This window comes from Aedes aegypti, chromosome 3, assembly GCF_002204515.2.
Source record: "Aedes aegypti strain LVP_AGWG chromosome 3, AaegL5.0 Primary Assembly, whole genome shotgun sequence".
Taxonomy (NCBI): Eukaryota; Metazoa; Arthropoda; class Insecta; order Diptera; family Culicidae; genus Aedes; species Aedes aegypti.
The window spans coordinates 346,084,685-346,107,171 of record NC_035109.1 but is presented as its reverse complement, the minus strand read 5'-3'; the positions used below and the strand labels follow the sequence as shown (position 1 = coordinate 346,107,171).

General features: G+C 38.6%; 3 protein-coding genes across 14 annotated transcripts in view; 1 reads left to right on the top strand and 2 right to left on the bottom strand.

The window, feature by feature from the left end:
* The first annotated feature begins 226 nt into the window (after positions 1-226).
* Positions 227-4,946, top strand: LOC5566043. Its single transcript, XM_001650368.2, has 2 exons — positions 227-609; positions 4,070-4,946. Exons 1-2 carry the CDS (start codon positions 453-455, stop codon positions 4,801-4,803), a joined length of 891 nt encoding a protein of 296 aa, XP_001650418.1. The 5' UTR covers positions 227-452; the 3' UTR covers positions 4,804-4,946.
* Positions 4,947-9,545: 4,599 nt separating this feature from the next.
* The window catches only part of LOC5566064 (liprin-beta-2), a 398,826-nt gene continuing 385,884 nt past the window's right edge, over positions 9,546-22,487 (bottom strand). For 7 of the 12 annotated variants that reach the window (XM_021855567.1, XM_021855568.1, XM_021855572.1 and 4 more), the window contains 4 exons: positions 21,887-22,404; positions 21,293-21,829; positions 20,885-21,235; positions 10,089-11,934 (listed from right to left, as the gene is read on the bottom strand). In XM_021855567.1, coding sequence (XP_021711259.1) covers positions 11,698-11,934; positions 20,885-21,235; positions 21,293-21,829; positions 21,887-22,404 — 1,643 coding nt within the window. In that variant the 3' untranslated portion in view covers positions 10,089-11,697. Of the gene's footprint in view, positions 11,935-12,152; positions 12,180-20,884; positions 21,236-21,292; positions 21,830-21,886; positions 22,405-22,487 lie in introns of all 12 variants that reach the window. The other 5 variants (XM_021855579.1, XM_021855578.1, XM_021855577.1 and 2 more) reach the window with 4 other exon arrangements.
* Positions 10,912-11,670, bottom strand: LOC110678263 (putative protein TPRXL). Its single transcript, XM_021850881.1, has one exon. The coding sequence runs from the start codon at positions 11,668-11,670 to the stop codon at positions 10,912-10,914; it is 759 nt and encodes a 252-aa protein (XP_021706573.1).

Genomic DNA, 22,487 nt, shown 5'->3' with positions numbered 1-22,487 from the left:
ACCATATGATGTGTTAGTGGTCAGTGAGGTAAACACAATACAACACAGAGAATCCATCCATGCACGGCAACCAACCATCGTGCAATCGACCACGCTCGCTTCTGATGCATGCCTATAAATCATGTGAACACACAAGAGTCTACCCCGGTACGGAACACACACGTGAGCTCACGTCTTGATGTATTGGTACCATCGGCGCCTTTTGTCGCAAGTGTATGCATACCTACGGTTTCAGTGTGACGGAGACGATGTTTGCATTACGTGACCAAAGCATCGAACGTCGTCTGTCTGCCTGTTGCCTTCAGTGCTGTACGTGACGCCGTTCATTATCAATCTCGCAGTGACAAGACAGTGTTTCTATCTGTTGTGATTCCAATTCGATGGAGATGTTAATTTGTTAGCTATCGTATTGCTCAGAGAACTTTGAACCCGGTGCAATCTTGATAGAAGTCATGTCCGAACAATCGAAGACTGTATTTAACGAGGAGAACCTCATCGATCAGGTGTACCTGCATCGTTGTCTGTACGATAACAATGCCGAAGGATACAAGGACCAAGTCAGACGCAATCAAGCGTGGGACGAAATCGGCCGACATATGAACGTGAAAAGTAAGGGATGACGGGGTATTATGAGCCTCGGGTAAAAATCAATTGCAACTGTGACTTTCGTTGAAAACGATATTCCATTTGGGTTCGCAGGGAAGTCGCATTAATAAGTTCGCATATACTAAAACCAGTCATTGTATTGAAGCAATCATATCAAAGAAATCAAATTCAATATAAATGAATAGTCAGCAATTTTCAAAACTGCGGGTATGACGTGCCACTCAGTTCAAATCGGATGTTAGCGAAATCCAGTTTTTTTTTTCATATTCTTATGTATGCATGTATACTATGCAATTCCATATCTCGTTTAAGTTTAGGTTTAAGTAGAATAATTTGAATTTCATTGTGATTTCTGAGCCTACTTCGCACACTGGGGCAGATCGCTGTTTTCGACGGCCAAAACCTCTAGTACTCTAGATATGCACCCTAGAGGTTTGGTGTCTTCGACAAAGTGTTTTGGAATAACTTGTACTATGTTTTGACAAATTCAGATTTGATCTAGATAAGTGAAAACTGATCTAGATCAGTTTTATCTTTTGATAGGAGCGTCCTAGCAAAAAACTTTCTTCTGCAAAGTTGTTCATTGAGGCATTTTTGACATTTCTTCGGAAGACACTTACACTCTATCACAGACGTGGATTACGATATATGACAATTTAGGAAAACAGTCAAAAAATCGATTTTGACCATTTTTTCATAAAAAAAAATATTGAAACATTTTTTGCCATCAAGTATTAGAAGCTTAACTATAACAAAGTAAATTTACATCATCCTCTAGCAAAATTTTCAGATTTAATTATATTTTTGGTAAAAACAGTATAAAAATAGTGTTTTGCAAAATCCAGGATAACTCATGAAGCGGCAGATGGCGGCAGCTAATTTTTTGTACACGACTAGCCAAGAACATAAGTTTCATTGTCGCGAAGAAAGAAAAGTGGGGCCACGTGGGGCTTTTTTGTTGTTGTGGTTTGAAAATTTGATGAAAATATGTTAAAAAATGCTTATATTTGTGAAACTTTTCATGAATTTATATTTTTCAAATATACTTCTGAAACATATTGCATGTTGACGAAGTGTTTTGAAGAAGTCATCTCTAAACTGGTATTTTAATTAACTTTTAAACGGAATTCAAGATAATTTGTCCTACCTATCTATCTATCCTTTGATTTTTATTATAGTAATAGTATTGTGTTTAATAAAAGCCATATTTTACGATACCAGTTTGGTGATGACTTTTTCAAATCACTTCGTCAACATGCAATATGTCTTAGAAATACATTTGAAAAATATAAATTCTCAAATATAAGCATTTTTTAACATATTTTTATCAAGTTTTTAAACCATCACAACAAAAAAGCCCCACGTGGCCCCACTTTTCTTTCTTCGGGACAATGAAACTTATGTTCTTGAATAGTCGTATACAAAAAATTAGCTGCCGCCATCTGCCGCTTCAAGAGTTATCCTGGATTTTGCAAAACACTATTTTTAGACTGTTTATATCAAAAACATAATTGAATCTGAAAATTTTGCTAGTAAATGATGTAAATTTACTTTGTTATAGTTAAGCATCTGATACTTGATGACAAAATATTTTTCAACATTTTTTTTTGTATGAAAAAATGGTCAAAATCGATTTTTTGACTGTTTTTACTTAATTTTCATGTATCGTAATCCACGTCAGTGATAGAGTGTAAGTGTCTTCCGAAGAAATGTCAAAAATGCTTCAATGAACAACTTTGCAGAAGAAAGTTTTTTGCTAGGACGCTCCTATCAAAAGATAAAACTGATCTAGATCAGTTTTCACTTATCTAGATCAAATCTGAATGAGTCAAAATATAGTACAAGTTATTCCAAAACACTTTGTCGAAGACACCAAACCTCTAGGGTGCATAACTAGAGTACTAGAGGTTTTGGCCGTCGAAAACAGCGATCTGCCCCATTGTGCTTCGCTGCTTGCCCTACTTCATTTGTTCTCAAGGTTGCCAAAATCATTTTTTTATTTTTTTGATGTGGGTGAATTTGACTGAAACACCTCTTATTTTGGAGATATTTTGATAGCTCGTTTTATCCCGACGGCGCATTTTACACCTAGTTCCCCTACGCGCTAAAAGTAAACTAATCTGGTCATGCTCTGTTTTTTTCTTTTTAATGTTTTAACCATTTCTTCTCCATAGTAGAGTTTCATTGTTTCCGCGAGCTTGAGACAAACCGAATCAGATGAAAACTAGGCAATTGTTACTGAAATATGATTTCAAACTCATCAGATTAACACAACAGTACACTATTATGAAAGTAAAATTTTTGATAAACAAAGAACTAACAATTGAAAAACATTTAAAAAATAAACGGATTTCAGAAATCAGTTAGAATTTTTTTTAGTCATTTGTAAAGAAGCATTTTTATTTAGAAAAATACTTTTTGCGTGAAGAGGTTTTCTATTAAAGTCGTGGGAATGAAAGTGTGTCGGAATCCAAATGATTCTGTTCTAAATGACTTTTCAAAAAGATTACTGATCGATGGAAGCTAGCAGTTTGGGCGATAACTAAATCTTAACCTAAAAGCATCTGGAAATTTTTTGTCGGGAATTTATAAATCGTTAGAACCTTAGCATTTTTCCATTTTTCAGGAAATTATACCAACTAAAAACATTCCAAACCTGTGCTAGAGCAACATGATCAATTTCTCTTCATTGATCATTCTTCTTCTTCTTTCTGGCGTTACGTCCCTACTGGGACAAAGCCTGCTTCTCAGATTAGTGTTCTTATGAGCACTTCCACAGTTATCAACTGAGAGCTTTTTTTGCCGATTGACCATTATTGCATATGTATATCGGGTGGCAGGCACGAAGATACTCTATGCGCTGGGAATCGAGAAAATTTCCTTTACGAAAAGATCCTCGACCAGCGGGATTCGAACCCACGACCCTCAGCATGGTCATGCTGAATAACTGCGCGTTTACCGCTACGGCTATCTGGACCCCTTTCGTTGATCATGTATTTCGTAATTTAAGATGACAAGACGCATAATTGTTCACATTCTTTAACAGACATCAGAACGCAAAATTGCATCACCGGCAAGCGTAGTGGTAAAAAAAATTAGAAAGCTTTTTGCCATATTTATTCACAGGAGACAAATCGATCACGTTACCTACGCCCTTATTCTAGCACACGCTTGATTTGTTGAATATATTAACCAAGAATGATAAGATACTTTCTGGAAGTTTCTTGACAGGGAACATTCCCTAGGACCACACTTAAGTAAGACAAAATCCTGACCATCAGGGGGTTTCAATTTTTTAACATTAACGTTGTCTTGATTGAGCATGTTTTTGAAACTTGAGTAACTTGATTTTCAATTGAACGAGGAAGCTTTAAATTAAAATTGAGAAATTTAATTTTCATATCATTTTTCTCAATCCTTTGAAGTTTTTTCACATTTTCCTCTTTCGATTTCATTTCTACAGGAGAACAAGCCAAAGATACGTGGGAAAAGTTGCGACGATGTTTCATGAATGCCATCAAGCGAAGAAAAACCAAACAGCTGCACCCGTGGCGGTTCGAAGAGCGAATGTCCTTTCTGTACAATCACATTGACCCGTCGAAAATGTATTGCAAACTTGATTCTGGCGAGCAACCGTACTATTCGGAAACAGACGACAGTCAACTGGTGGACGATATTGAAGCCACCGATTCCAGAGTGTATGATGACAGTTTGACTAGAGAAGCTTCGGAAATGACCACATCCATCAAACGAGAGGAAAATTCCGATGGATGCTATGGCTCGGAGCAGGATCAGAATCAATCCGTTATGAGATTTCTCAAGCCAACGGCAATTTCAAATGGTTCAATGAGTGATAATGATTCCTTTCAAGACAAGCGACCGATATCTGCGGTCGACCCACAATCTGAACCGTCAGATGCCGAGGAATGTAACCCTTTCAAACGCGACTTGGATGATGAACCGGACAATCTCACACGGAGAACAAAAAAACATAAAAAATCACGCGAGGTACCCGTTGAAAGTGCGCCTATTTTATCATCGATTGGCAATGAAAAAGACGACATCGACTTATTCTTTCAAAGTATGGCCACAACGACGAAAACTTTGACACCGATTGATCAAGCCAAAATCAAACTACAAATTAGCCAGATTGTGCTGGGAGCGCAGATTGTACAGTTACAAAGGTCTACGAAGTAGAAAACGGTTATTCAACGAAGAAAACGGTGTTATGTAAAAAAAAATGATAATGTGTAGATACTGCTTATAGTCTTATGGAATTAGAATAAGCGATTTGTTTAAGTGCACAGTTGTAATAAAATAATTTCAATGTAGAAAATGTATTGATATGAATTTGACCGAATGTAAATAACCTACCTGAACAATTTTATTAAACCGTTTAATACATTGTTCAACATACTTACTGACTTCCTCGGCTAGTTCAACATCCCTCAAAACTAGGTGTGGTTTACAATGTCTCTTCAATCCACTCGGTTCAGGGTTTTTTGCATCTGGTTTCTTGAACACTGCACATTTCTAATTCGAGGTGCTCTTCTGCGTTTTGTATCCGCCGGGTTCTAAGCAAAGACTATTCTGTGCGATTGCTGTCCGGCATTCATACAACATGTCTCACCCATAGTAACTTGCTAGCGTCACTGCGGCTTTCTGGATATTGGATCGCCTAAGAGTTGCGCAAGCTCGTCATATGTAGGTCCTACATAGGTATACGAACTCGTTCATAACTATTAAATTTACTCGTTTACCAACGAGTAGGAGAAGCCGTTCTTCAATGTATTTGTCATCAGGGACTTTGAAATCTAGAGGAAGCCTACAAATACCCAGCGAGTCATTCCCTACAGGAAAGGACGCTAAAGGCCTTTTTCAAGTAGAAAAAAAGCTCTCTCTAAAATCAACAGTTTTGTGGATAGAATTTTTCAAATAAGTTGCATGCAAAAATTTACAGGTTATTTTCAAAAGTTACACTTGAGTAAAAATGTTCAATTTTTCTATGGAAAACACTTATTGTACCATACTAAAAACATGTGCAAAATTTAATCCAAATCGAAGACTATCGAGCACGATTTTTATTTTTTTTAAATCATTCTGGATGGAATTCGTCAGGTGGTAAAATTATTTGTCATAAGAGTTTTTCCATGCCTTTTTCCTATCGAAAAAATAAGTCTTATAAAACCGAAATCGACCGATAAATGACGGGGTTGGTGGTCTAATGGCTGCCGCTTCTGGTTCATAAGCAGAAGGTCATGTGCTCAACACCAGGTCCGTTGCAGCCTCGTACTTTGTAGTTGTATCTTTCACTTGCTTCTATTTTCCACTCTTAATCTATCACAGTTCAAAATATTTGCTAGAGCTAGAGAAGAGCAAAACAACCCTTTCCCTACGCTTCCATTATTCCATAATTTTTTTACGCCTGATACATAGGTAGTCATAGCAAGCGTCTCTGCCATAAAATTATACCAGCCCTACACCTTCCCGCATGAACTGGCGTAGATGCAGTGGTAGATCCGGTACACAGTGGGAGTCAGTTCAATGCATCATCAATTCCTCCCCCTTTCTCTCATTGGTCTGCATTTTGACGTGGCAGGCGCCATTGTTGCCTAAAAATAGAAGATCACACTGAGTATATCTGTTAGTCCCAAGCAGTCATCTGGTTGGTTTCTTGTGTAAGTGCAGGTGATCTGGCGATACTGAAGTATCAACCATGGGCGGTCAATCAAGGTCAAGCTAAAACCGAACTTTTGGCGCTCTGAGATGCCCAATTCAACTCTCCTAAGCATGCCTACGAACAACAGTAAGAGATTTTATTTTTAGCGTCGCACTGTTGCCTTGTTTATTATAGTTTATAGTTGCTAAAGTAAAATAGGCTCGAGTATCAACATCTATACCTACAAATCTATGACAAAAGGTCGAAAGGACAAAAAGTCGAAGAACAAAAAGTCGAAGAACAAAAAAGAAGGGACAAAAGGTCGAAAATCTTTTTTCAAATAAGGAAAAATTTCCCACCACGCAAATCGTTTTCGACCTTTTGTCCATAAACTCAATACCTACTGTAAACATGTGATGAGCTCATACAATGAATCCCAATAATCCAATTGTTAATATTGTTCCAATTGTTTCCTTTTTTCGAGTTTCTTGAGTAATAATGTGGAAAATTATACCAGATACATCCGAAATATATACACATTTTATCAAGAACAATGTCGTGGTATAATTTATATCAGAAAAGCAGAGCTTAGAAATATGGATCAATTTATTAAAAAAATCAAGATCTTATGGTTAGGGGATGATTCCCCCGTACCGGAGAGCACCTAATCCATGATCCAATCAAGATGGTGTATTGGAAAAAAAATAGAGCTTTTATAGAGATTGATGTTTGCATAGAAAAGCACATCTTTAATAAATGCATGCCTTTTTAAAAAAGTAGAAATGTTTGAAAATCGTTAAAAATTCACGTATCACCTTAAATTTGAGCATGATTACTAATTATTTTAAATATGGTAAAATAGTTGGAATCACGCAAGCATGATCGAATCTAATCATAATTGAAAACTGCGATTATATTTTATACCATATTTTAACTAAATATGGACAAACTACAATTTTGTTCAAGCAACTCATGTCCTCCAGTTTCAGACAGCTTGATTTGTTATTCATCATTCATCATATCATATAGTAATTTTTGCACCAGTGTCTCAAAGTGAGTTTTAGAACTAACAGAACGCTGCGCTTCAATAGACAACGTTTGTCGACTGATTGGGTAGTTACACAGAACCGCAAGCTTGACGAGCAGTTGGGAAGCATCAACGTTTCCGGGGATGTCAACACTCTGTGGAACCCTATCCACGAAACTCCAACAACGGCGCGGGAAGTGATTGGCACTGGTCAAAGATGAAGACGAAACAACTGGTTCGATGAAGAGTACCTGAGAGTGACAGACGTGAAGAATGTTGCCAGAAGCCGTATGCTTGTGGCCGATACCGGACAGAACAGCCGAAAGCCGAAGAAAAGCGAATCCACCGCAGAACGAAAAAACAGCACGAAGAAAGTGTTGTAGCCGAAGCTCAAGATAGCATTAACCGGAACGATATGCGGAAATTTTGTGCAACGGTCAATGTTGCGCGGAACTACCGTACCAGTACTCACCATGTACAATGTTCGAGAAGGAAATTTGCTGACCGATGGAAACGGCAGTGGCTGCCAGGTGGAAGGAGCACTTTCAGCAATTGTTGAACGGTGGAAATGGAAAAGTAGCGAGAAACAGGATGAACATTGATGATGGCGACCAAGTTGTGGACCAACCGACCATAGGGAAGGATAAAAACGCTATCAGCGAGTTACTGTAAGGCTGCTGTGAAGGACGAGATTCCGGTCGAGCTTCTCAAGCACGGAAGTAGGGTTTTGGTAGCGGGAGTACCGGTACCGAAAATACCGGTATTACCGATCAATTTTTGGTACCGAAATACCGGTACTGGAAAGCATCGAGTACCGGTGTTTTCGGTACTGATGAAAAAAAAATTGTTTGGATAAATAAATTTCCTCACAGTTAATGGTACGTAAGCTTGGTGAAGTACGGGCGAACTTTTCAGGTCGATCAAGGAACGTATTACATAGAGACTTATTCTAACTATCACCTTTTCAGCACTTAGCATGATTTATCTTCGTACATAAAAATGTTACAAACACGTTTATTGTTTGCATCTTGTTTCCTTTTAAAACATGAAGTGGTGAATATCAAGCTTTCTAGAGATCTCGGTACAAACATATAGAAGGGTTTCAGGATATTTGAGCCTTTAAAGGTGTGGCTCCATTATGGCACAAAAACTGATAGTAGTTGTTTTTATTATAATTCGTGAATTGCGAGTCTGCCAAGTTAAAAGCGAAATATTTGTTGACACGTCACGATGCATGGGTAACAGTTCGAGCAACATCCATATGGACCCTGTAAAACTTTCTCCGTGTCTGAAAGTTTTGTTATAAAAATAAGCACAAGTATGGCAGCTAAACTTTGAACTTTGAACATGCTTTGCATTTTTAAATCCTACTTTATGAATGAAAAACAAATTAATAACATGAAAATAGTCCATAAACTATTTATGTTGAACGATTTTCGGCACCACATACAATATAACGTAATACATCTGCAACTTTTTCTGAATTCCTATAAAACGTTCAATTTTGGATGTTTGAAGGACAGATTTGAATGGACGTGGTCCACATCGGCAAATTTTGTTAGTATTATAAAGCATAAAAATGAAGAATAAGCGAACAATATATGTTTTATATATATTGCACAAAAATCTTCCAGTACCGGTATTTTACCGGTACTACCGGTGCTTAGAGTTACAGTACCGTAGATCCGGTACTCGTCAAAAGGGGTCGGTACTAGGAACCCTACACGGAAGTGAGCAGCTTCACCAGTCGATCCACTGAGTACTTCTGAAGGTATGGGAGGACGAAGAAACGCCCACCGGTTGATTGTATGTCTTCATACGCTCAATCTACAAGAAAGGGCACAGACGGGAGTGTGCCAATTATTCTTTCGAGTTATTATTATAAATCAAAATCAATCAATTTGTATCGTTTACTGACGCAGCACATTAGACATATTAGGAATTTCATACATTTGTGAGTTTGCACAGCATATATTAACTTCAAAAAAGTTCAAAGTCTATGGTACCTAGGTTTCTGAAAAGATCTATTAATAATTTTATGTTCCAAAATAATCCAAACATAAACCAGTCTTTCTAATAATATAGAAGAAAAAAATCTTTCAAAATTTAATTAATATATGAGTCTTCCAAACAAATCATTTCTCATACTTTTACAAATGCATTGAGAAGAGAACTTCACATTGCCCGATTGAAATAGTATACTGCAACTGCAAAGTGACTAGGAGTTCGAAAGGCAGTGAAAAACATATCGCATTCTTCGTATCAATTTTATTTATCTCAATCACTGTTTTACAATAGGTTTCTCCATCATCTGCTTCCGCATTATCAATAATCTTAATATCTACTGTAACTCGAATCAACTGCTAACAAACTTCGCGGCGCGTCACCTTCTACCACATCGCAAGCGCGCGCGCATAGAATTGCTCTAATCATTTCGTCAAGTGTGTAAACCTTTACTCAGTAAGTCATTGCGATATTCAATAATCCCTTTAGTAATGTAGTTAATTTCGATTTGTGTAAAGTCTTCAAATATTGTTTTACTGCGTTATCATACGTTACTATCTCGGGTTCAAACGTTTTTTTTCAACTGGGTCCACGGGGGTTTGTAACTTTTATTAATTAAAGCAAAATGCAGGTTCACTAACACGAGGAAACAATCATCGATCATCAACGCTTAAACCTGTGTGCTCCTACCTGTGTCTGGCGTCCAACGTGTTTTTTTGGGACTTTTGATAGTTAACAATATTCTCTTATCGGTAAATCTCTAAAGCTAAGGTTTTCGCTTAGTACACTTAGTTTTTTTTTTCTCTGCTGCCGATTAAAGCCTATAGCTGTGAAACAGATCGTTCGAAAGTTTGAAAAAAAATGCGCACGGAGATAAAAACTACCACAGTAGAAGAGAAGGCCACTCAAAGGTGTACATAGCTCGGGAAAGTATGTTTTTTAAGGGGAAGATTGACTCAAAAGAAGGAATCGGCTCGTCTTCAGCTCGCACGTATTTGTTGCAATTTATTGTCTTTGGCTTCAAATATGTTTGTAAGGATTCGATCAGTTGCAAAGTTTTTTCAACGGTATATTTGTCTATGACTCGATACAAGATGGCGGAGGAATTTTTCGGGAAGGGGAACGTTTGACTTTTATACACAATACTTCGGTAACAGTTAACCAGCCTGCGGGCTGGTTATAGGTAGAATGATTGGTTTTTCTATTAAGGTTGGTTAGTAAAAAACTTATGTCCTTTCCTCATATGTATGGTAATCGAATAACGTTAAACCCTTAAATGTGGGTGCGTTTCACTTTGTTCCTGTTCTAAGTAGGTACATATTAGAATAGTTTGTGTTAGTCCACTTAGTGTTAGCTTAAATAACTGGTCGTTTCAAGTGGGACTCAAGATTGTTCCCATTAGTTTTCGTTCGGTGTATTCCGTCTTTCAATGGTACAAAGAGTTTCAGGAGAAAAAATGTTTAGAGATACAAGATGATTGTGTGCACCACCGAATAAGGTCGTAGATTAAAAACATAAAACTCGCTCAACGGCGATGGATCCTATCTAAAACAAACTGAATCATACATATGTATATTTCTTCCCTAGATGTTAATGGCTACAGGTTTGCTTAATATTAGACATAATAATCAACAATATTATTCTTATTGAACTGAGACAGGGATAGCGCAGCAGCAGCAGAGGAACTCGGGGAGGATGTAGCTCCAGTAGTAGCGGCGGCGGCTGCTGCAGCTGCAGTCACGGTGGAAGTCGTTGATGAGGCCAACGATGTGGACGACGAAGCCGAAGGAGAGTTCCTAAGCTGTTGTCCGGATGACGACGTCGACAGGCAGGGATTGGGGTTCTGACCAGCCATAGCAAGAGCTTCGGTAATGTTACTCGATATCGTGATCCCATTGGCTTGCTGTTGTTGCTTCAACTGCTGTAAACTGTTGGCAGAACTCGATGCGGAGAACTTCAACAACGAAGTGGCCGTCAACGATCCACTCAAGCCGGACTTCTTCGCTACCTTCGACAGCAGTGAGCAATTGCTAAACGAAGCGGAGTTCTTGACTTGCGTAGTTTTACTTATACTCAACGGAACTGTACAAGCCGCGTTGAAGGAAGCTGACCGTTGAACTGGAACTCCTGAATTCGAGTCCCCCTGCTGTTGCTGCTGCTGTGGCTGTCCTGGCTGTTGGTGTGATTGCTGGGACTGGGGTCGGGCCGAACTTGCCGTGGACACCAACGACGACGAGGAAGAATAATTGGAACTGGTCGAAACCGATTTACTATAAACATCCTTCACCGGCGAGAAGGATGCAATAAAGTTGAAGTTATTCTTGCTCGACAGCACGCTGCTCGGTATCGGCGAGGACGAAGCGGTCGACGACATGGAGCAACCGGCCGAGATCAACCGCTGCTAGGAGGTGGACGTGGTCGAGCTGCGTGTCGAGGTGGGCGAATCGGATCCGATCGTATTGTTGTTGTTGTTATTGATGATGTTGTTGCTGTTGCTGCCATTGCTGCTGGACGCGTTACTCAGCAGTTGCTGATGTGAAACAACTTCGGACCCGACTCCGGAGGTCGTGGTTGCTGTGCTGCTGCTGGTGCTGCTGAGAGTGCTGTCCGGGTAGGTGCTGTAGGGAGTCTTCGTCATCTGGAATGGGGGTGGAACGGTAAGTTAGCATTTCAACCATTGTACAGCAGTTACATCTTTCAACGTAATATGTTAATCATCCAAGTTCATTCCAATGTGATCGTTGTAATAGATATTATCGATGATAAAATGGTTTCATAGTTCAAGCAGATGTTGGTTATTTGGAAATGGACATTTCACAGAACATATATAAATAGTTACATTAAATTTGTATTTACCGCAAGCTTGATAGACTTATCGTGACCCTGGAAGAAAAAATCAAACATATTATAGCAAGCTCTTGTTTGCCATGAAGCAACATAATAAGCTTGAAGCATAACACCACTGGGAGTTGGTATGAAGCATAGGGAAGATCAGTGCAATATGGAATTTAGCAGGAAAGCTTTCATCCGAAACTCAAATAGATGTAGTTGAAAGAGGTATCTGTATTTGACTGAAGTCAATGCTTTTCATATTGAAGTGTTTTACAACAATTGAATATTACTAGGGACGAAGTACTGGTTTTGGAAGCCCAATATGCACTGCATATACGCCAAGTTAAAGCGTTCAATCATCAATAGGTATGAACTAAGCGAGTACTGATTGATGCTTTGATTGCAATGCTTGCTCATGTGGGGGCCGGTGATGCGATCAGAAATAATCTTAAGCGGCGCGTCATTCGCGTAGTGAGGTGGAAAAGTATCGCGAATTGCGTTAGTAGTGTTTGATCGTGTCGCTTAAGCGTGCTTGCTCTTACAGGGGCGAGCGATTAAAACTTGTTCGACGTACAACAATGTGGTTATCGAAACATATCGCGAATCCGGTTAGGTGTAAACATAACATGAATCGTATCACCAACCGTAGGTGACTTTCGCGATTCCAATACCCTTCACACGATCACTGAAGGGATGCAGAAGTATATTCGGTCTCTAGTAATAATGGTTGTCGAATTGTACAGTCATATTATACATGAACTTAGTATAAACCTTATTTTATCAGTATTAATCGTATTGCCTTGGTTTCTAAATTGGTCAGTCACATTTTTTACTTAGAAGAATGTTCAAATGAGTAATATTATTAGACAAATTAGACGTATTGGAGTTAAAATAATAAGGGAAATCATAGTTTTTTTTCGGATCTAATCGAATGCATAAATCATTGTAGATCAAATGTAGATGTGAATGTGTTCTATTAAACACGTAATGTTTTATGCTTATGTACAGGCGTTGCAGAATTCGCTCTCATTTGAGTATGAAGCACGATCAAAGCAAGCAAAGAAAAACATCCCATCTGTTGCGGTCCACGATCGTCATTGTATCGTAAGGTGTAACAAGTCTGATAAATGGAAGCAGCGAGCGAGAGCCCCAATGAGAGAGCGATGATTAAATCCATTTTTCTCGCTTGTTTATCGTTGGGGATAGGTGTCTTTCTTTACTGGCACGATAAACAATCCACGAGCTTCCAATAGCAATAGTGTCCCCCAGGCTTGGAGCATGTTTAGAGGGGTTTTATCATACACTACTACCCCCCCAATCTGATCAAAGTTGTAGCAGTATACGATAAACAGTCTCTCATAATGTGCAGCATGTTATGATAGTTATAGAGAGCGATACGTGAGAGATTCTCTCAATTTTCTCAGGATTCAATCCCTGCTTATGTATTGTTGAAAACGGCGTATAATCCAATTGACTACATTTGGCGCTATGGCCAAAACCGGTGCTCCTACCCTACAGGAACAATTGCTAATTCCTTTTATTGCCTAATATACCTGCTGAAAGCAAGAATCATTGAAATGTGAAATTCGAGTTTTCTCCAATTACAATTACTACAATTACATTATACCAGTGATGCATTTGAACGCGTTCAGTTCGCGTTCCAGTTCAATTTTTTGAACGGAGTGATCATGTAGGCTCATTGTTAGGTTCAAAAATTTGAACGCAAGAGAGCAGGAAATTGAACACAGATGGTTTTGACAGATTTCACGGCATCTGAACGTGCCAAAGTTGTTTTGAAGGTGCTCAAAGCTAGAAATGCTATGCTTATTATAATTGAATGGAACTTATCATCAGTTTAAGAAATATTTTCCAGGTACAAACCTAAACCCATGCTTTGATTCCCGTTGTAATGCATTGCGTTCTGAACGGGCCGTTCGAGAGCAACGACAGGCTCTGGCTCGAGAGTTCAATGTTTAGGGTAGATGTACCAATAGTGGAGGTACTAAGCACGATTGAACTTGATTTAACCGCCTAATTTCAAGAAGCGCAATTAATGTACATGTTAATGTTGTAACGGGAAGTAACGACCATTGACTTAATGAGAAAAATGATTTCATCGCAGTAATCCACGGCATGTCAGTGAAAAATAATACCTCCACTTTTGATACACTGTTCCTTTAGTTGTGGTATATTTTTAATTTGTGTTCCTATAGTTGCGGTATCCGTTGTTTTCTTATGGGATCCTCCACTATAGGAACACTTTACCGCAACTATTGGTACAAGTAAGAAAAGTTTTAGTAATTTTAGTGATATTCCATCAGTTTTGAAGCAATTTGAACGCTTTTTTCAACTATTTCGTGCACCAACAACCCAATAAGTCGATTGGCAGTATCGGTTCGGTGGCTAATATAATAAAATCAGTGAAAACGGTACTACCGCAACTATAGGAACACCCACAACTAAGGGAACACTTACCCTACTGCGTTCTCGTTCAAAATTTGAACGCGCTCCGTTCATTTTTGGCTCGCGTTCAGTTCAAAATGCATCACTGCATTATGGACCGATGCACGAGTTCACCATCTGACGTTTGAGCGGTGCCGTGTAATTTACGTGACCATGGCAACAAGTGAATTCGGCACCGCTCAAACGTCAAATTCGTGAACTCATGCACAGGTCCATACATAACGTAGAGCAAATAGCATGTGGCTTGTAATGATGTCATTTTATTATATTATTGCAGCCTTGTTTTTGAGTAGTACATTATAGGAATTTGTGTTTATTTTGCGAGTCGGGTGAGATGAGACGAGTGCTCCAACCTCGAGTGACGTGAGATGGCCAATGTGAATAAAATGGAAGCCGGTCAACAATTGTCACCTTATGCGATCCTTCTCACCTCACACGCCGTGCAGAATTAGGCCAATTACGATCAGCGTGAGAATAGAAATCAGCGCTACGATGAACGCCTGAATAGCGCAAAGGCATAACAATAAAATGGTATAGCTAAACACTTAAATCAGAATGCCGATCTCAGCTGTACTTATCTCGGTTGAAGTTCGTTTGCTGACATTTCAGCAAAAGTGACGTTTGATGTCAGCGACATCCTCAGGTGCTGCTTTAAACAAATTTGATATTTTACTGACATATCAGCTAAAATTCAGTTGCTGACCGCTCGGCTGTGCGGATCTCGGCAAAAGAATGAAAATGATTCAATAAACCCAGCTTATGAGAAAGATGGTAATCACAAATGTGAGAATTAACTTAAGATCACAAAATCTTTTCCAAAATCATCTTTCGCCATATATCAACGGTTTTGGAGTTACCATATCGACTTTGCTTGTGGACGCTCGACAACAGATTAAATCTTCACGTTGCAGCAGATCTTTCAAAAGTTTTGCGAATATCAAGTTCCCAAGCACCATCTATCAATCGATTTTAAGACCGCATACGATACTATCGATTGTGCTATGGTCTCTTTTTTAACGAGATTTTAAACGCTGGGCTAGTGCATCTCGGGACCAACGGCTTTACTTCCCTTCTGAAGGAAGTCGCCACTACAACCTTAACGTCATAAGTGACTATCTCGGAAATGGTATTTGATTCCAGGTCCTCGGCATGAGAGGCGTAAGTTCTAACCACTACACCAGGCCTGTCCTTTATCTTTTATTCAATACCGTAATTTCGGGTGAAATTGATCACTTTTCACGGTTTTTCTTGTCTGATTTCTATAATGTTGACAATGCCAAACAACTGAATGCAGAAAAACAAGTATGAAGGGGAGCTTCATTGACTCAAGTACCGAAATTTTCTAACAAATGTAATTTTAGTGCTAACAAATATGTCTAGAATAAAAAATCGGGAGATCTCATTTCGGGGTGAAATTGATCACTTATCAATTCCATTATTGTAAGTTTTCAAAACAACTTTACTTAATAAATTTAAGCTCTCTGAATCCGAATATGCTTTCCAAATTCTTAAGAAGACAATATTTATAGAAATAATGAATGTTTAAATTTCAAGAATAATGCAGAAAACGCCTAAATGTATGCAATTTCCTAAGGAATTTCCTGATATATAACAGAAATTTAATTATTTCAACCAAATCAACGAAATGGTACGAGTTTTGGTTATGAAATCTAGTTCGGGGATATATCTTCAGTATCCTCACAAACTTTCAGGATTATACCATGTCCAAATCCTTGTCTAGAACTAGAAGTTAATTGATGTTTGTCAACACTGCACCGTACAAGATTTTGAAATTTTTCATTATTTTCATAGAAATAAACATTTTTGAACGCAAAAAACTTCACAACACACAATTTGGACATACTTACGACAAACAACGTTCATTCACTGCAGGTTACATTGATATTTGTGCTCCATTAGGAAGAAATAAAATCAAGTGACACAGTGATCAATTTCACCCTACTGATCAATTTCACCCGAATTTACGGTACTTGTTGGCCATGCTAACCTTGTATTGCCACCCAGTAGGCCTTCTATAGAAGTTCTTACAATCTGCAGACGAATACGTCGGATTGTAAAGGTTCAAAAACTCTATGGAAATCTGGGCTAGTTAAATGGGTTTTTATTTATCGTGATTATAAGATGAAATGATCCATAAATATTTTATTAAGGTACCGTGGGGTAAGTGGATACAGAAAAATCAATAGTCAACTTCATTGTTATGTACAGCTAAATTTAATGGGGTCATGCACAAATTACGTCAAAATATTGCAACTAGAATAATTTCGAGTAAATTCATCTATTTTATTCTCATAAGTTATACAGACGTATTGTAGGATCATTCCCAAAGATTTTTTGGAAAAACAAGTGTTGTTTGAATGTATTAGTTACATTTACTTTTGTTCAACCAACTGAATTTTTTCTATTCTATTTATGAATATAATTGAATCATCTGTCTAGAACAATTTACATGGTCAAATAAGGTACAATAATCTGCTTTCAATTGAAAAATTTGTTTATTTGGTCTTTCGTAATTCAGTTTAGATAAACCACGAAAAATTCAGTTCGAATGTTACAATATTCATTCTTTTATAGATTTTTTTTTTATACCAGAAACATTTATAATACTTTAAAGTGAATTAATTCAAATTTCCTATGGCACTTCGACAAATTTAAGCTAGGAATGACAAAAGTTGAAGGAAAACAACATTTGAGGATATTCAAACTTATTCAAATTCGCATGAACAGTCTGCTTATATGCGATAATAATGTTTGATCCACTTACCCCACCCCATTAAAAAGTAGGGGGAAGTGTACCATGTCCAATATATCTGTATTTATTTATAATAATCACATATTTTTCATTGTGATTCACTCAATAAGAACTGAAATGCTCACAGAGTTACAATGACAGAGACAGAGTTACAATGGAATTTTGATTGATAGAAAACAATTTTGAAATTAATTTATTTTTACAGCTATCAAGTCTGCTTGTGTTAGTGTACGTGTATTACCAGTTTTGCAATAGTATCAGTGTGGACGTAAGAATATAACCACAGACAAACAGACGTAACGCTTATAACAAATCTCGATCCAAATCATAGTCACGAGGACATGTACGCCCAATGCTAGAATTAGTGTATTTGGCCGACGGGCCAACGATGCGAGCGCTGCGGGTGGCGGATTGGCCACCTACCATATTTTTGAATCGACCGTTAAAAAGGTGGTCGATGGACAATGATGAGAGTGTGACGTCTGTTTGACTGTGATATAACCTAAAACGAAGCTGTGGTGCGAAAACATTCAACATATTCATGTATTTATGCTTATTATGAACAAATGATTCACTTACCCCACTGATACACTTCCCCCACTGAACCTTACAAGTTTGTTTATTTGGTGATTTGTAACTTCTACGCGAAGTTTTAAATGAGAAGATCGACGAAATTTTGAGTTAGATTACTTATGCATTCTAATACAGTTAAGCATGTCCTAACACATTTCAGTTACATGCCGTAAAATATTTTCACAATTAACTGATTGTCCATGGGATCAAGTGCTACAAGGCCTTACGGAGCCAATTTTGTATTATTATTATTTATAATTCCGGTTCCGGCAAATTTTGGTACTGCCCCAAAATATTAACTTCAATTGCTGAGTAATGCACTATTTTCCAAACTATTTACTTGTGAGCTTCCCATACTTGATGAATACAATAGTGAAAGAATTGTGTAAATCCATCAACCCATTCTCCAGCTAACTCGTGACGAGGAACCCTCAATATTTTAAATGCGCTTAAAAAAGTGAGAAATATCCGTTATTATTTTGCATGTCTCCGTTAAAAATCAATACTCATATCCAAACTCTTTTAAGAAGATTTTACCCCATAACCCCGAATTTTATTTCCCGAATGCCATCACCCTGAACGTACCTGTACGCCGAATGCTTACATGTCGCCCGAATGTATAATTACCTTGAAAGGGTCGACTGGTACTTGATGTTACTAATTTATTCGGCTATCTCAGTCTTAATGTTCTAAACGATTTTATTTAATTCTGCCCGACGTTTAGGCCACGGATTTTAACCTTTTACAAGGGTAAAATTGTCTATCGTCTTGTCCTAGTTTGTCCACACCCTTGAAAAAGGCCAAAAACCGTGGCCGAAACGTCGGGCAGAATTAAATAAAATCGTGTAGAACATTAAGACTGAGATAGCCGAATAAATTAGTTGTATGATTACCTTAAATTACATTGCCCCATGATAATGCAATTCAGGGTAGGAACTAGGAACTCGAGGTGATGGTCTTCAGGTTTATAGCATTCGTGGTAGTCGAATTCGGGGTTAAAGGGTATAATTTTGAAAGATATATGAAATATGGTAAATACAGAGTTGTTTATAGATTCTGTGTAGCTTCCAGTTTTGGTTGCCGAAAAATAGTTAATTGTTTTGTGGCCCTGTTAGTTACCTGCTGCTCTGTCTACCATAACTTGGATTGAATCATATACAAACTGAAGATTTCTCTGTGAGATTTCATTTTATTTGCCTGTAAAATTGAACACACTAGCTGCTATAACCAGCGAAGAAAAGTAAAAAAGCCGTACTTTGGAAGCCACAGAAATTTTTCAACTAAGCTCTGTTAGTGCTACGATTTTGAATTCAATTGAACAAAACAATAACGGATGTTCTACAGATTGCATTATTTTCTTCCATTTTATAACACTGCTTACTACGTCGTTAATTTCATTTTATAGCCTAATTTGCTACTGAAAAGGAATCGCCAAAGAAATTTCTCGCCGATTCCTTGCAGAAATTATCTACAGCAACTCCCATTTGAACTGACAGTTCTTTTCAACTGTGTACTGCGATCAGAAAAATGCGCATTCTTGATCGATTCCTTGCAGAAATTTCCCATGCATCAAGATAGGCCGAGAAATTACTTACCAGCAGCGAATCAGGCTTATTTCATAAACTTCTTACACTGAAAAACTTAACCAAGTATGACGGATTGTTACCTATAACAGACAACTCAAGCCTCTTTGGCGTATACTTGTGTTTTGATATACATGTACCAATGAGTTGCATGTAAAATAATTTGACTCTGAGCTCATGGGCTCACCAAACTGTCCAGAATATTGTGCAGCATAAACTAAGTTGGTTACATGATGAAATTGGCTCCGCAACGCCTTATAGCGCTTGGACCTATGAAAAATCAGTTTATTGTGAAAAGCTATTATGACATGTAAGTGCAATGTGGCATTGAATCCATTTGAGCATGCTTAACAGTATTATAATGCATAAATCTATATAAATTAATATATTTAATGGTTACATCTCCAAAAGGGCGTAGCGTAACATTTTGGTAATTTCTTCCAAAACTCTGCCCAGAAGTAACGAATAACTATATAAACTAACTTTGAAGCAAATTTTAATGATATATTTCGTCTGATAATCACGGCCAACGAAAACCCGTTTAAATGTCTCAGATTTTCTTTGAATTTGTGAACTTATACAACCAAAAAGGCGTAATTTCAAAACGGGCCCTACGATTTTTTTTTGAAATTTTACCCAAACAGAAGTACCGTAGAACATGCAGTGAATCATACCGGAATAACAGAAAGATGCAGTGAAATAAAGCTGAATGATTTAAGTTTTAGGTGAATCAAACCTGAACTACTTGAATGTCTAGTAATTCATACTTGAATCAGGTGAATATGCAGTGAATTCAACATGATTCACTTGAATATAGAGCAAATCAAACACGAGCCAATTGAGTATGAAGTGAATCAATCCTGAATCATTTGAACATAAAATGAATCACACTTGAAACACTTAAATATGTAGTAAATCATATCTGAATCACTAGAATATGAATTAGATTTGAAACACTTGGCTATACTTTGGATCAGAATTGAATTATTTTTTGATGGATAATATGATTCTAACCTTCATCACTTCCTCTTCCAAATGGCAAAGGCTCATTAGATATAGGTACAGTTAACCCTCCATAACAGGATGTTCCATATTACGACATACTGAGACGATGTTTCTTCGTTGTCAAAAGCATGAATGTAACTTCCTCGTTAATTTCGTTACACAACGTTTTATTAGCATTTGTTGGTGACTAATATCTGATATTTTAATGGCCTATGCATTACTCAGTAGTATTACATGCATGCTCAGGAAAATTCAATGTGTTTCTCCGACGTATATCACCCTCTACATTACTTGATACACAATTAACGCTAACATTCATCAAACGCAGGGTTAGACACAGGTATTAATTGACAACTTACAGCGGCGCTTGCATTGCTAGTGACAAGATTAGTATTAGCACGGTAGGGAGAAGCTTGGTGTGAGTTGTGGCTATTATGCTGATGGTGCTGCTGTTGGTAGTTGCTGGTGGCACTGGTAGTGGTAGTACTAGTAGTAGTAACATTGCCGGTGGCAGTACTGGCGGCTGCAGCCCCGACCGAGGAAGAGGAAGAGGATGCAGTGGATAGTGATTGATGCGATGATGATGGCGGTTGCGAATTGGGCAGATGTTCCTGACCTGAGTCACCCATCGGGCACACGTAGTCGCTCCATTCGTCCCCACCCTTGGAGCTCTTCTTGCGCTTGAGCGAGAACTGCGACTTCTTTGGCGTCTGTAAGAACAAATGAAATGTTAAACTTTTTTTTAATGTCTGTGAAATCCAACTTACCTTAATTTTGGCAGCCAAAGTCAGCGGTTGGAAGCCCAGCGTATTCTCCGCATCGCGTTTGGCTTGAATAACATCCCGTCCTAACAACTCTTTGAAATGCGTCGCTAAATGCCTTCGGAGTAGCGTTTTACTTGGCGGGATACTTAGCAACTCGGCCAACAATTCGGCGGTAAACTTAACCTCGTACATCATCAGGGCACCGTGAACTCCTGCTCCACGCAGGTTCGGTGAGTACTCGGACAGGTCAACCGCTCGGAGCCATTCCATCACCCGGTAGCAGGTCCATAATCGAACGTCTTCTTTGGTACCGTTGTTTTCGTCACTCATCGACCGTCGAATCAAACAATCTGGATTCCATTTTTGTTCCCTCATCAACTGAATACCTCGCCTTAAGCTGGCGACATGCACACAGGAAGACACATGCAAACTGACTAGATCATCCATGGTAAGTTTGTGCAGCATGCGCCCATCCATTCGGGCGGCCATAAAGCTATCCTTGTACTGTGGCAGTCCCACGTCCTCTAACCATCGAATTATCTATCAAAAAGAGAAGTTATGAACTTCTGCTGAATTAGTTATATTCTTGTAACTTACCCAAGGAGTATCAAGTTTCCCAGCGCTCTTCAACAACATGTCCCCTTCTACGCTCTCCGACAAATCAGCGATCGCCAACACAATTTTCTTTCGGTGCAGCGGACTCTTAAGGTTCAACTCCTTCTCAATATCAATCGGTGATGCCCTTATCAACTCGGCCGCTCCACCCGTCTTCAACCATCGCCTCAGGTCCTCCTCGTACATTCCCAGCCCCAAGTGATCGAACCATTGGCACAGCGAATCCAGATCCCACTCTTTGAGCGGTTTATCCGGCCTTCGGAACTCCGAACTCCACCCCAGCCTGGCTCCGGCTGTGGCTCTTACTCCACCGCGTTTGAACTCTCCCGGATCCACATCCTCCAGTGTACCGCTGTTGCTTCGCTTGATCTTACCGAAGATGTTCCGCAGGCCTTTCAGGTTCTTGTGGCTCATCGAGGGCGACGGCGATGGCTGCGGGGTGTAGCTTCGCTGACTAGCTTGACCGTCCAGGCGATCACTCGACAGGGTTTCCGAATCGGCTGCGCAGGGGGAATACAAATTTGATTAGGAGTGGTTTGTACAATGATTTATCTTAACGTTTATTATATGTATAAATAGGTTA